At 40.1% G+C, this 14,577-nt stretch overlaps 1 protein-coding gene across 4 annotated transcripts in view; it reads left to right on the top strand.

The window, feature by feature from the left end:
* The first annotated feature begins 918 nt into the window (after positions 1-918).
* Positions 919-14,577, top strand: part of LOC139988967 (band 4.1-like protein 4A) — a 60,720-nt gene continuing 47,061 nt past the window's right edge. For 2 of the 4 annotated variants that reach the window (XM_072006800.1, XM_072006799.1), the window contains exons 1-2: positions 919-1,511; positions 7,844-8,037. In XM_072006800.1, the coding sequence (XP_071862901.1) occupies positions 7,924-8,037 (114 nt within the window). In that variant the 5' untranslated portion in view covers positions 919-1,511; positions 7,844-7,923. The remainder of the gene's footprint in view (positions 1,512-7,843; positions 8,038-14,577) is intronic. The other 2 variants (XM_072006794.1, XM_072006798.1) reach the window with 2 other exon arrangements.

Below are 14,577 nucleotides of genomic sequence, written 5' to 3'. Positions count from 1 at the left end.
TCTGCTAATAACCGGATATCTTTTCCATTGAAACAAACGCTGTCTTTATTTTTCAATTACATGTAACTTTCAAATCACATGTAGATTTTCATTTTATTCGAATTTTAATGTATTTTAAATTCTACAGAATAACAGAAAATTAATGATTGATGATTTAATTATTACCATTTTTAAAGATCGTTTACTTAGTGCGAAGATGATACAATTCCTAAACTACGCACAGATCATGCTTTCGTGGTACATACATAGGAAATAAATCAGTAGTCGTTTAAAAGAATAAACAGCTATTTCAAAGTAGTATTTTATTTTAGTAGTATTTTCGGTATACAAGACAATATAGCATTCGAATAATTTCTTAGAAACAGGCGATTTCATAATTTTCAAATTAGAAACTAATAAGAATATAATAGTATAATAAATAGTATAATAGCATAAACAGCAACATGATGAAGGAACTAGTACAATAATGTATAGTACAATAATGAGTGTCTATATGAATATCGATTTGCATTGGCAACAATACTTCCACCTATCTGGCAATTATGATTTATTTCGAAACTATCTGATTCTGGCAACAGGTCCGGTGAAAAATTTGTGCTGTCGATTTAGGCTGGCTGCCAGTGGAATCGGTCGTATAATCGCAACAACTTAACCAAGTAACAATCGGCGTTGAAAAGGTTTTGGTAGTCGCGTGACGCGCCGCAGTTTCGAACACGAGAGGAAGAAGAGGGCTGAGCGAAACGGGCAAAGGAAGAGTCCCGAGTGGCGAGCTACGTCACTGTCCACGCGATCACGATTAACAGAGTGAACAGCACGAGACGTCCGAGCGCGCGAGCAAGACGGAACGCGTGGCGAAGGAAAGGTAGAGGAAAGGTAGAGGAAAGGAAAGGCGCGCAAGGTAAAGGCACATCTGAATCCTACGGTTGACTCGGCTCAGTCTGATCCGAGCCAAGCCACTGCCCTGGCACGACGTTGCTCGCTCTGTACGCGGTTGTATCCATTGCTATTCTTCCTTCTGCTCTTGACACACAGCACGGCACAGTGCACTCGGAGCCGCGGTCTAATCCACTAGTGTCATCGATTACCGATCCAACTTGCTTCCTACGCATCGATTCTCGCTGCGCGGTCAGTTTAAGCCGTGGCGAGCTCCCGCTCTCGCCGAGTTCGCCCGAAAGACGAAAATCACTGCCTGATATGTCACAGTGCATGCACCAGCACCGTGTCGATTGGTTCACGCGCGTCCAGTGAACTACTGACGGCGCTCGATTCCTTGGCTTGGGTTCGCTCGTCGCACGGTTTTTGTTCAGTTTTTCGTTTTCAACGCACATACTTATAAATAGTACGTCTGCGATTCGTGACTCGTGCGCGCGTTCGTCAATACGGAGACGTTTTATGGACCCTGCGGTGATTCGACACACCGGAAGTGTGATGATCCTTCTAGCGGGACGTGCTGCATCGATCAACGCGGCGACAGCGTACCTTCGATCTGGGATCTAAGTTTCGCGGTCAAGGTGTGTATCATTCAACTCTGTTCTTACCAACTTTACCTCCAATCTTACTTTCTTTTTTTTTGTTCTATCCTTTGTAATCTTCTATGGTGAAAACGCCTTTTTAAACAGACGTTTCGTTTATTATTTTGATTTCTTTCTATTTGGTGTGCGACTTCTTGCAGTTAGGCTTTCTTTATCGATACGAGAAAAGTTGGAGTCCGTTTGTATTCGATGCGATAATATTCCTAATACTTCGTCACGGTGTGTTTCTTCCCTTTGTCTTATCAATGAGCGAACGATAGAATGGCCAGGCACGGGCAATGGGAAAAATTGATCGTCGGCGTAATTTAATGCCTCCTTAAAGCCGATCGACGAATGCTTAATGTGGGACGAGAACGCATTTCGCATTCTATTCTGAAACGTATCGTCGACGTTCGTGTCTCTTCCAATGCTGCTTCTGAAAACGTCTCAGATAAATGAAACATTTTTCCCGCTTCTTTACGGTAGACAATGGGCTATTAGCTGTAAGCACCAATTATGGGGCTGTACGAGCGCGCTTCTTTTTCCCGAATAGTTGTGCACGAATAAAGTAAGGGGGATCGAGAGAGTCGCGTCCTCCGTCGATGTTCGTAGAAGATGAGGCTAGACGAAACCGGAAACGAGGCTCAAAGGAGTCAAAGGACGACTCCATTCGTTCGTTTTACCACGCGAGACTCTATCCCGTAGGCTTGACTGGATTAATTAGACAATGCAAGTCCATTTGTTTTTGTTGTTCTCGCCGTTGTCTCGATGTACTTGTCTAAATTCTATTTTTTACTTAACCGCCATTTGGTATTAGTTGATCATCAATCACATGAAGTGACAGTTTCTCCCGAATAAAAATGGCGAATTGAAAAGGATAAAGGAGAGCGAGAAACGAAATCAAAGCTAGCGCACTATCGTTGCCGATATTTGCACAAGAAATTGCAGCTTCGTATCGGTTAACTGCATCAGTTTCAAGGAGTTTGTTTCGTTTAACGATTACACGGCATGTAGGACGTCGCAACCATCGGAACAAAGTAATCGTGACCGTGGTGTCCATTGATGAAACATCATTGGCCGAGCCCGAATTTCGTGAATCGAGAAGGAGAACGTGCGAATCGAACTTCTTTCTTTCTTTTTTTTTCTTTTCTCTTTCTTGTTTTGGAAGGGTATCGTGTCACAGTCAAATAGCAAAACGGACGCGTTAATCTAACAAGGCAGCCTCGTCTGCAATTAATTCCGCAATAAGGGTCAACCGTGTAGCAATTTGTTAAGCTTCGTCGGTTTCTATTATCTCGGGTCAGATTCGGGGATTCTGGATACAAAACCTGTTTCACCGATACATCGAGCAAGACATTGGAGCTCGCGTTTGCCAGAGTTCAACGGCACTCGCCACAGTTCGGCACATTGAACAGACATTTTTCACCGCGACACGAGGACGCGAGGTGTACCTTGGTCTCTTGACCTTCTGCCGGAGCGACTTGTCACGGGCGTCTATCGCTCGAAAGTTTCTGCTTCTACGTGACGGGAAACAATTACATTCGTCGCCACGGAGAAACGATAGACGGCCAGAACCACACCTGGCCTTGATTTCCGTAGATCTATTACTAAAAAAAGATATAGGAGAATATCAGTCTTAGGCAGTCGCGTTTAGAAACGTAGGCCTATTTCGTTAGGAGAAAGTACTATACGGTTTGGATAACGAGGTATTAAGACCGGGTGATGGCTGATTGATTAAGGTTAGGCATCGACGATAACATCTCAAATTAATAGGTCGACTTTTTAGAAGGAATTTTGATAGTTCGATGCGACTAAGAAAATAATATTGATTTCTTAATTGCTACGCGAGGATTATTCTTCTGTCAACTTTATGTTCGTATGAATACTTTGCGTGAAGCGAGCGAGAGTGTAACATTAACGCCAGAGTGATCTGTTGTGTTTAATTCGCAGCATGATCACGTGGATATCGGATTAATTTTAATATGTTAAAGTAGCAGAGTCGATTCGTATGTCTGATCGACTCGAGTGACCTGATTCTTACCACACGATCAAAATTCAAGCAACGAGTTTCGAAAGTCTCGCAATATTCTTTCCCAACCCCATCAGCTCCAACGGTCGTTTTGCAAAAATCCACGCACAATAACTTATCTTGATTGTACGTGAAAAACACTAGATTTCAGCTGTGTTCGATTAGAATTCGACATCGAGACGCTGGTACGCGCGGCGTGTACGAACGAATAAAATAATTCATCAGGCGGCGTGACAGCGGTGAACGGCGTCAGCTAATGAATAATACGTGAACACGTTCACAAAACCGCGACGATCGCGGCGAGACGATGGCGCGAGCCAGGAGGAGAACGCACCGAGGGTGCGATAGCACTCGGGAGCGTGAACGCGTTACCAGAACCTAGAAGGCTACTTTCCAAACGACAGGATACCTTCGGCATTCAAAGCTTCTCTGGAGAATGCAAAGCACGAACCATTAATTTTCTTAGCGATTCGTCGAGCGTAGGGACATTCTTCTCAAGGGTTGATATATTGCGCGCTGCGCCGGTCAACGTTCACGCGCAATTTTTAGTTGAGTCCAGTTTCGAAGAAGGGGATGGACAGAGAGGTAGCAGACCGAAGAGAAAAGAGAGGAAAACAGCCCTCCTACTGTTTACGAACGTTCTTTCTCGAATCGAAGACCAGCCACTCGAACATTGTAAAACGAATGGACAAATATTCAATTGTAAATCGCCGCGATTGAAATACATTGGATGGATGGCGAAATGGTCGGAGTCTCGCGGCGTAATTTTGCGCCGGCTTAATGAGTTTAAATATTTAAATTGCACCGACGTGCCAGTCCAACGGGAAAGAAGTTCTTCGATGATTTACCCTCGCCTATATACCGGCGCATTTATCAATACACCCTTGGATCCTTTTTGCGGTGTACTCACGATGCACTCGCGGCGTACATGCACTCATCATGGCGCGGCACGGCGCGGCGCAGCGGCTACCTTCGCTTTTTAATCGGTTCGTTCGGCCGTGCATCACCGTGACCTACGCGAATAGCGTCGCGATATAAATAGCCTGAGACAATGAGATACCGTATCGTGAATATGTTCTGGCTGAATTGCAATAATGGTGTGTGCTTTCGGTGTCTTGGTAACCGGGTTTCATGAGAGATGCATTGTGTCGGAGAGCTGTAGGCGTTACGATTTTAAACGAGACTGAAAAAGTCGTGGAAAAATGTTTTAACGTACCTTTAGATTTTAATAATTTATATAATTTTGTAGTTTTACATATATAAGTATTGAAAGTATTAGACTGGAAATTTAATAATATCAACGATATGTGCACATAATCTTTTATTACGTTGACAATCATAGTCTCTAACAGAACAAATATAAAACGTATAAAGTTATACTGCAACCCTCGTAGGTTTCGAAGAATTCAAAGTACCGTAACTTTTCCCCTAATTTACTATAATTGGATCAATGTTTTTATTAAAAAAGAATTACTCTCCTTTAACTCGATGATAATGCAACGATCGTCACGCTTTATATTACATGCTTCAAACGTTTTAAAATATCTACAATTAAACTCGCTACGTCTTACGACGATCGCCAACTTCTGCAACTCGTTCCCTGCTTCTGCCTTTGAATTAATATTTCCATCGATAGTTAAATATATTCCATCGATAAATATGGAACACCCGCATCGCGATAGCGAATGCCGCCTCTCATCTCCATATCGATTTCGTTGGCTCCAGGAGGTTTTGCTTGCTAGTAAATTTTTTGCAGCCTAGCAACCAAAGTGGAAATGCATGCCAACAGGTCTCAAAGCGAAGGTATTTTAAGTGACAGCCACTCGTATAGTATTAGCGCGTGTACATACTACATATACGCGGGTTACCGCACGGACGAGCGCGCGTCGAATAGTCAGGCGATCGTATTCGAGATGTTACTTACGTCGGAACTATGAACTAACGGTACAGACGAGTAGCCGAACGGCGAGTAGCGAGCTGTTTACGATTTTTTAGAGTCAGAGTAGGAAGCGCACCTCGCGGTTCGAGGCGTTGAAAATAAATTTGTGATCGTCTAGTTATAGTGGATCGGTTATGCTCGGTATTGTTGTCCAAACTTTGCCAGTAAAATGATTCGCCGATTCTAGCTATTGCCTTTTGCGTCAAGAATTCTTTCTAAATTCTGTTTTTGCTGCAACGACAATGCGTAGCGTTAGTATCGTTAGTCACTATCGCACTAAACTCATTAAAAAAATTATGTTACATCTTGGGTCTCTTCCCTGTTATAGGATCCTATCTGTCGCATTGGATTAAAAAAATTATCTGAATCATTATCGGAGACCTGTTGGCACGTGGTCGAGAGGATTTCCAATTGAGAGCATTTTCTCGGCCGGTTCACGTGCTGCTAGTTTGGCTTGTGTATAAACCAGAAGACGGATAATTGATATTCACGTTATTCTATTTCGTTGATTTATCAAGTAATTTAATTGATAAGTTGATTTTCAATACAGCACGTGAGTATTTAGTTTGGCGGAGGATCGACGTTCCCGATACACATCGGCGGCATGTTTGAATCTCAGAGTTGTATTTCGGCGTTCGATGCGTTTAACCGAGTTGAAACCGGCTGGCACTGTTTCAGCTGTGCCGCTCCGCATCGTACGGATTTTACACCGCGTCGCCACGATATTTGTTACTTGAACTTGTTATGTAAATAATGTTTATAGCGCGGTAATTATGCGCGGGAAAGAGGCGTGCATAAATTTGCTTGATATACTTAAAACGAATGCGTCGATGGAGTAGACCGTTTCGGGATTTGTGTACCGTAGAAATTTGCATTGTAGATAATTTATCGTGCTTAGCATGATCGCGTGATGTATCTTAATGGTATGGAGGCAGTTCTCACTTTGAACCACCTCGTTGACTTTTCATCGGACATATTTTTTGTGTTGTTTTCGCGGAAGGACTTCTCGACGTTCGCCTAGGTTTTAGATGGTGGTTGTCGTTTTAAAGAAAAAGAAAGATCGAACGTTGCAGGAGACGAAGCGATCGAAAAATCAACTCTTCCTCTCAGCAACTTTCGATCTTCTTCGGTTGTGTCTGGATGTCATAAATCACGAAATCAATTGCACCGAGCCAATCATTCTACTCTTATACGCGTCTTTTTCGACGATGTTTCGAACAGAGATGTAGATAATTCAACTTCGTTTCATGTCCTCCTTTCTCTATTCCTACTCTTTTTCCTTCGCTTTTTTCCTTGTTTTCTTCTTGTTGCTCACGAAGTCGACTCTATTAGTCGCACAAGCGTGTCCCGTCCACGGATCTCATGGAAGACATAAGATAGATATCTATCTGATTAACGATCAGGTCCTGCTATATCCTCCTGCTGACTGATCAACGAGTCAGTTTTCTTTTCGACCAACCTCCGCCATACGAATCGTTAGGCCATCTAGCCTGACGCTTTTGCGATTCTTTAGTGTTTCATTATTCTATTGTCGCGGTGGACACGTAATTCCCTTAGGTTCAAAAGCATTAGTTAATTCGTCCACTTATTCATTCATTGTACGGGGCAATTTTAATTGGTTTCGTTGAACCTAGGCCCATTGAACTCGCATTTGAACAACTCCGAATGTTTTCAGGTTTGCTTCATTCATCGCTCCGAATCGCAGTGAATTATTCGTCGGATATTAATTTATTTCGTTTATTAATTGTATTTCTTATTTTAACAAAACGAGCATTGAACAAGTATTCTGGTACTACAAATATAATGATATTATAACTGAGTTAGTATTTAATGAATGATTATTATTTAATGAGCGTGTTAGATTTAGTCATCGAGTGTTATGTATTAATACGGTGAAAACTTATTTCAGGGGAATGTAATATAGATAGAAAATTGTAGTCTTAGTGAATGATTGCGATGCAATTTATTTACAACAGAGACGCCTTCCATTCGTCATTTTTTTTTTTTTTTTTGTAATTGAAATGTTAATTGATCATTTAAATTCGTTAAAAGTTCAACGAATTCCCATTATTATTTCTAATATTTGATTGAACCAATTTTTACTTTTCGTTGTATTTCAAAGATCTATTAATTATTTTAAGTATAAAAATTAATGCCACGGAGGCTGTATTCGATCGAAAATTTATTCGTTCCCTTTAAAAAAGAACGCGCGTTACTAAGCGCGTAAGGGTTAAATGTCCCGCAACTCTGGTCTTTTGTTCCCCGACAACACGTCGAGATTAGATCGTGTTCGTCTGCATCAGTGTGTACGAGCTACAACGGCGATAGTTTTGATCGGATTACAGCGTCGTCCTCATCTTTCAGGATGACCGAAACCGATGAGCGGATGAACGAGTAAAGCCAGGAAGGAATCACAAGGGAAACGAGGGCTGCCGAAGGAAGAGATGGTGGTGGAGTGGCTCTGCCCTGGACTTCGGCCAGCCGGAAGCCGTAGGCCCCGTCTTCTTCATTGCAAAGTGATACTTCTCGACGAACATGAACTACTGCAAGATGTTTTGGTGAGTTTCTATCCGATCTTTTGTCTTTTTTAATTAGAATATTCATTGACTTGGATTTTGATGGATACCCATTAATGCCCTTCCGCGAGCTTCATCTATTTACGATAACGAGTAAGTACATGCATTATGATCTCACATGTGTTTCGAGTACATCGTTAAATTATTCTTACGAGAAATTAATTGTGTCTTTTTATGCACAAAGTACATCGTTAAATTATTCTTGCGAGAAATTAATTGTGTCTTTTTATGCACAACCTAGTAACAGAGCGCAGAAATTTCGTACACCCACGCATAGGCCTTTTCTGGCAATAGAAATCAAGTATATAAAAGGTGGGTAGGCGATGTGGGCGAACTTGTGTTGCTAACGTGTGTTCCTTTTCGCGTATATCCTTAACAATTATTTTATGTCCGACAAAAGTGTCTTTTTTCGTGCTAAAATCAAATCGCGATACACGATATCCCTTAACACTGTGGTTTGCTCTACGGATAAGCTAAATTAATGTAGGTACTGAATAGAATTACCATCTTAAATTTCTCAATTTTCTTTGAAGCCATGAAGCATATGAGAAAATTTGCGAATTAGCAAAATATGCTAATAAAATTCGAAGAAATAGTGTCGTACGAGTGTACTCAACGAAAGAATAATATTATAAGTGGAGTAGTTATTATATTATTTTTAGAATCATGAAACAGAGGAGATGTATATGTTGTACGTGTAATAATTCGCTACATTACATGTTTCCAGCATATTATGATTTGAAGCATAAAATATGACTTATGTTTAATTTTATCCATTACTATTAACAAGATAGATTCCGCCTGATATTATTAATGCTTGAACGGGACTTCGGACGAACCATTTCATGTTAACATGATGAAAATACGTTATTTCACGTTATCTCCTTAATATAACACGGAATGTTGTAAGCAAATTACACAACATTCTAAAAGGCAGAAAGGTATTCCAATTACAATCTGAACGTTTCCTGTTTCCCGGGATTTAAATGCATTTCGTAAAAATAGTAAATAATTTTCAAGAGACCCCGCTTTATTTCAGTATTTAAGAGCTCCATCACCAAAAGTGGGCGATATTCGTCTATTTTAGAATGATTATCAGTTCATGGGGCAATTTCGCGCAGACGCGTCACGTAATGAACATGCTGTTAATTGCTTTTGCCCGTAGATATTGTGTTGCTGTTTCGTAATTGTCTATCTGCTATAGATATTCTCTTTCGATACGATTTTCCTGACTATCTAGCACTTTCATCGATGAAAGTGATACTTATTCACATCACAAGAATTAAATAAAATTGTTGTTTTTATCTGAAAAGTAGTATGTTATTACATCAGAATTCGTAAATTTCCCGTGCGATAGAAGGTAAAATTTGTTACTCTGGTTTGTTGGAATGTTTTGACTAAATCTGTGACTTAATATTTTAGAATGAACATAGTGTAGTAAATAACGACGGTGAGAAAAAATGCGGTAATTCAGAAAACGGAATGTAATTTTTCTTTGATTCTCATTAGCGCATGAACCGTTTGATGAATTTTTTTAGCAAATACGTTGAAGTCTTAACGTTAGTTTGCAAAAACGTGTGGAGTATTAAATAACGGATGTTTTGCTAACTGCATAGGTTACATACTTTAATTGCATGAGTAGTCAGAAGAGAGTCGTATATTTTTTGCTACTGGTGCTCGATGCAACAATTTTCTATCTTCAATATTTCATGTTTAGAAAGGTCTTCAACAGCGTATTGCGTTTAATAAAAATTTGATTATTTAACCGTTCCCCCAATTCTCTCAATAATAAGGCATAAAAACATTTTTTGTCTTAAACGCACAATATTTTAACTTAAACATTTATCAGTCTTATAATACGTGTAACAATGTGGAAAATGTACATTTAGTCGCTATTTAACACAGGTGTAAAACGATTAACGTATCTGAATATTGTCGTGTGCGATATATCGATAATTATTATCGATATGCTCATCACGTACGCTCATTAAGGGGAGCGAAATGACTGGCGCTTCTTTCGACGAAACATGCCGATTTAATAAATGTCTCAATTCTGATAGGAATTCGCAAAGGATCAACCTACAGCCATTTTATAAATCGTATTATTTATTTCAAGGAATACACGCTAAAGCATAACTTACATTTAAGAATTATCAATTTATATTGATTACTAAGCCATTTTCGATGAAAGACTCATTTGTACATTTATTTTGATAATATTAAATTCTGTAAATTTCTAGTATTTGTGAAGAAAATTATTTTGAGTTTGTTGCTCAGTGCTATTTCTGGATAGTTATGTGGCATATTATTTTAATCGTATTTTCTGTTTCTAAAATACCAAAATTACTGTTGGCCAATATACTGCGCCATCGGTCAAAATAACAACATCCACAAATTACTTTGAATCTCTCATCCAATAATTTTTTCTATATTGAATATTTTATATAGATTCACGACAAAAATACCGATCCTTTCAAAGATTCATCGTCGATCGCGAGCAGGATGCCCGGTCATAAAACAGGTCACCTCACGCATTCCATATTTCATCGTCGCGGCAATTGCGCGCGCGAAGCACGCCCGCACCGCGACCAATTCTGCGCACAAATCATCGTCCGAAATTTAACGCCGCGACCTACTATAACACGCCAGGGGCAAGAACGCAGAGCAGCAACGCACCCGTGTTGCACACATTTCTCCGTCGTCGCGCGTCACGCTAAAAACCTCTCAGACACGCCACGATTCAATTTTCCTGCGTGGCGTACATGCAAGTACTTACACAGCAGCGAATGTCGCCTTTTCAACGAGCGTTGAGATTGTATACTTTTGATACGCTTTCTTGTAAATTTTTTGGATGAATCGAGAATACAAGATGTCGAAGTAATTTAACGCATTTAACAAGTTTACAAAGTAAAAGCTCAGCATCAAACGAACCATACAGTACCGCTTCGCGATTAAATCAACATTGGACCAATCATCCGCATCTTTTCATTCAACTGTAAAAAAAGTCATTTTCAATTTGAACTTGAAAATTTGGACTTATATCGTATATTGCATTTAAAAACTGTCTTATAAATCTTATAAATCTGTTCGGATCCTCGATTACTTGAAAGTTACTCAACGTAGTTTAAAACATATATACATTTTAAATCATATTATCTCTTGTGATTGTGCATTTTGGCGAGGATTGTGGACAGTGCGATCGATCGACGACGACCACCATCGATTGTACGTAGAGAAAATGTGGAATTATCGATCGTAATTGGCCAACTCAATGATCATTAATCGAAGGCCATGGTGGGCAGTTAAGGATGGTTGTTTGTTGGTGTGCACGGGCCAGATCGGTCGGAGAACGAAGACCCAACAGCCGGAGGCTCTCTTTAGTTTTATTCGGTGGCAAATTAACGGCCGTTTGGCGCGTGGGAGAGCGAAATCCAGCGGATAAACTGGCCGACGAAGGTTTATGATTTAATGATGCACTGTGATGCGGCTTAATTGCCATCAAGATTGCACCGGTGGATGTCGGTTATTGACGGTTTCGATGTTCATTGATGTCTGTATCCGCGAGCACGGTATGCCACGAACTCAAACTTAAAACCTTTTTCATTTACTTTATTCATGGTTAATCTTGTGGAACGGCCTCTCTTTACTCTTGGCTTACCTTTTACTCTCTTGGCTTTATGATTCAAATCGTCGATCGGTAGTTGTTCGGTTTCATACGCTTCCGAATGTTGATTGTGAGATTGGACAAAAAATACAGTAGATCTTAATTTTTAATTTCAGCCGTTCTATCAACCATATTGTACAGGATTCGAAAGGGATATTTTACAATGAAGTTTGAGTTTATTAGTATACCAGGAGTTCCCTTTTTTATGTTATTACGTTGCCGTTTTAGAGTGAACATTTGATAATAATCGTGTTAATAATTACTATGTAGAAACTGTATAATCGATGACACTAATTTTCATAAACATACAAACCAATTTATTTGCTCTTCGAATGATTCGAAGTCGATATTGCCGCGTAGATATTGCATCACGTAACGCACAAGGGTTTCACCCAACAATAACCAGTATTCTTCGTTGCTGGGAGATATTGCCTCTTGCTAAATTCATTCATACACCCGTAATATATAACAGATATACGCCAAGTTGATTTACATTCAAAAGGACACCCTTTCACCCACGTTCCTTCGTAAAGCATCGCCGGTGGTTCCCGATACCGGCATATTTTCGACGATGCTATCACGCGATGTTAGAGTAAGCCTGCCAGCTTACGCGGCATTGGACGCGCCTCTTTCGTGGCGATCCCATAGTCCTCGAATCGCGGTTTTGCATCTCCGTCCGTCATTAAACGCACGCGAAACGACACTTAAAACCAGCTATTACTTTGCTACTGATTGACACACCTACTATAAGGCTCGATTCACAATAGCCTGCTTGCCAATCCTGACAGAAAGGTAGGTCGCTGTTCCGAGACCGAAAGTAATTTCCTTTTCACGCGAAGATTGATTTCGGAGGAACTACGTATTTGAATGATATTCGTGTCGGCTGTGAATATTTTCTGCAATTGATATCGATGATAAAGGATTTGTGTTAGCAATTTCTTTCGCTGCATTTGACGCAAAACGACAGGCTTGCCTTGCAATTTGTTCTTATCTCAAATATGCAAATATAATCGTCGTTGCAATTACGTTACTATACCAATTACAAGGGTTTTCCTACAAATACATATGTTTACATTTTGGTTTCTCGCTTCAGATTTTGCTAATTTAGATCTTTTCCTTTGATATTGGTTGCCTTCCTATCTCGATCTTTGGGTATTAAGTATATCAAATATGCCAATGATGTTCGTTACACAGAAATAACCTGTGTTATAGATGTTCCCGAATAACGCTAAAATGAGAATTCCATACTTTACTGCATAATTCAGCGTTTTATGAGTGTAACAGAAAACATGTCGATGACTTAAGTCCCATTTTTATACCTGTATCTAGGATGATTATTTCTGCTTAAGGTGACGCAAAAGGCATTAAAAATGTTACTTGTACGAGTAATAAGGTGTGATCAAATTCTTCATCTTCTCAGTTTCTTCGTCTTTTATTGGTTGTGTTCAACGTCTCGAAACTGGTTCTTGTTCGACACTGTTCTCCTTGGTCGATAGTTGTCGCATCATTAAATGTGAATCGACCTTAATTCCCTGATTCCTGGGCGCATCGTTCGTGAAATGTAAAACACCGTGTAGCTCACGGCATCACAACCATGCGGTCGGGTCATTAAGTCCAAGACACTTCGCGCACGTAACTGCCCTATTATTCATTCTAGCCAGCGCTGTCTATCAGACGCTGGTTTCAGTTTGCCCAGGGAACTTCGTTGCTTGTAAATTATCCCTGCATTCGCGACTCCCTTTAATTAGATATCGCGAACGTAACGTCAAAAGTGGAAACATCGTTCGACTGCTCGACAACCGAAAGATGTTCCAACAATTTGTAACGATAGGCGGGTTTAGATCTTGTTAGATTTATCTACTACTTCCAGCTGTCCGTCAGTGTTCAATATATTCGTCACGATTTATCGCTGGACGAATAGTGTCTCGTTAAGGAAAGTCCACGAACTCAAAGTTTCGTGTCTTCTAAATGTTGAAGGTACAAAGTAGGTTCATCGAAGAGTTTTCACTTATTCCAGGATGATATTTTTGATCGTTCCTTCTAGTGATTTGTAGTGATCTATATGGGAACGATCGTACAGCTAGAAAAGATTGACGTATAAGCTACAGTCATGCTTTGTACGATGTATAATATAAATGTAGTTCATAATTTATACCAAATATTCAAAGTATAATAATTACTCTTAGAATTTTTCACCTTTACGTATACAAAGAATATATGCCAATAATTGTATCCTCTCGATAAAAATCGAAAATCGTTTACGCGGTAATCGATGGATTAAAGAGATTAATCGATCTTAAATATTTAATCAACTGCTGATTAATATTTCAGCCGACTCTGGGCAGCGGTGGTTAATAAGTGACTCGATTTATAAAATGTGGAGAGGAATTTGTCGTCATTGGTGTGGGCTAATTGCCTGCTAGTGTGCGCGAGCGTTCACAAATTGATATTCAGCGATTCAAGACGTGCGCACATCGATATTCTTCAAAGGCGAGTTTATACCACGAATTAACCAGCTCTTAGCAATCGATCAGCGGTAATCGAGCATTTTACGACGGCGGACGTTAATGACAAACAAGAAACACGTGTTACACCACTGCCAATACACCGCTATGCCACCACGAACAAAGTGTTACTTACTTATCAGCCGGAAGTAGTATGTTATAGTGCCGTGTATTATGGTGCAATTAAGAGAAAAAAATACGCCTGCCTACGCGCTTCATCATTCACTCGTCTAAAGACTGACTTCTGACTTTCCATCCGTGGTTACGCGAACGAGATACGACGTATATAAAATCTAGAAGTAATTAACTCCGCTCTCAACTACGCTCCGCGTTCCAGCGCAATAATTACGGATC

Source organism: Bombus fervidus, chromosome 7, assembly GCF_041682495.2.
Source record: "Bombus fervidus isolate BK054 chromosome 7, iyBomFerv1, whole genome shotgun sequence".
Lineage (NCBI taxonomy): Eukaryota > Metazoa > Arthropoda > Insecta > Hymenoptera > Apidae > Bombus > Bombus fervidus.
This window is presented reverse-complemented; position numbering and strand designations above follow the sequence as displayed.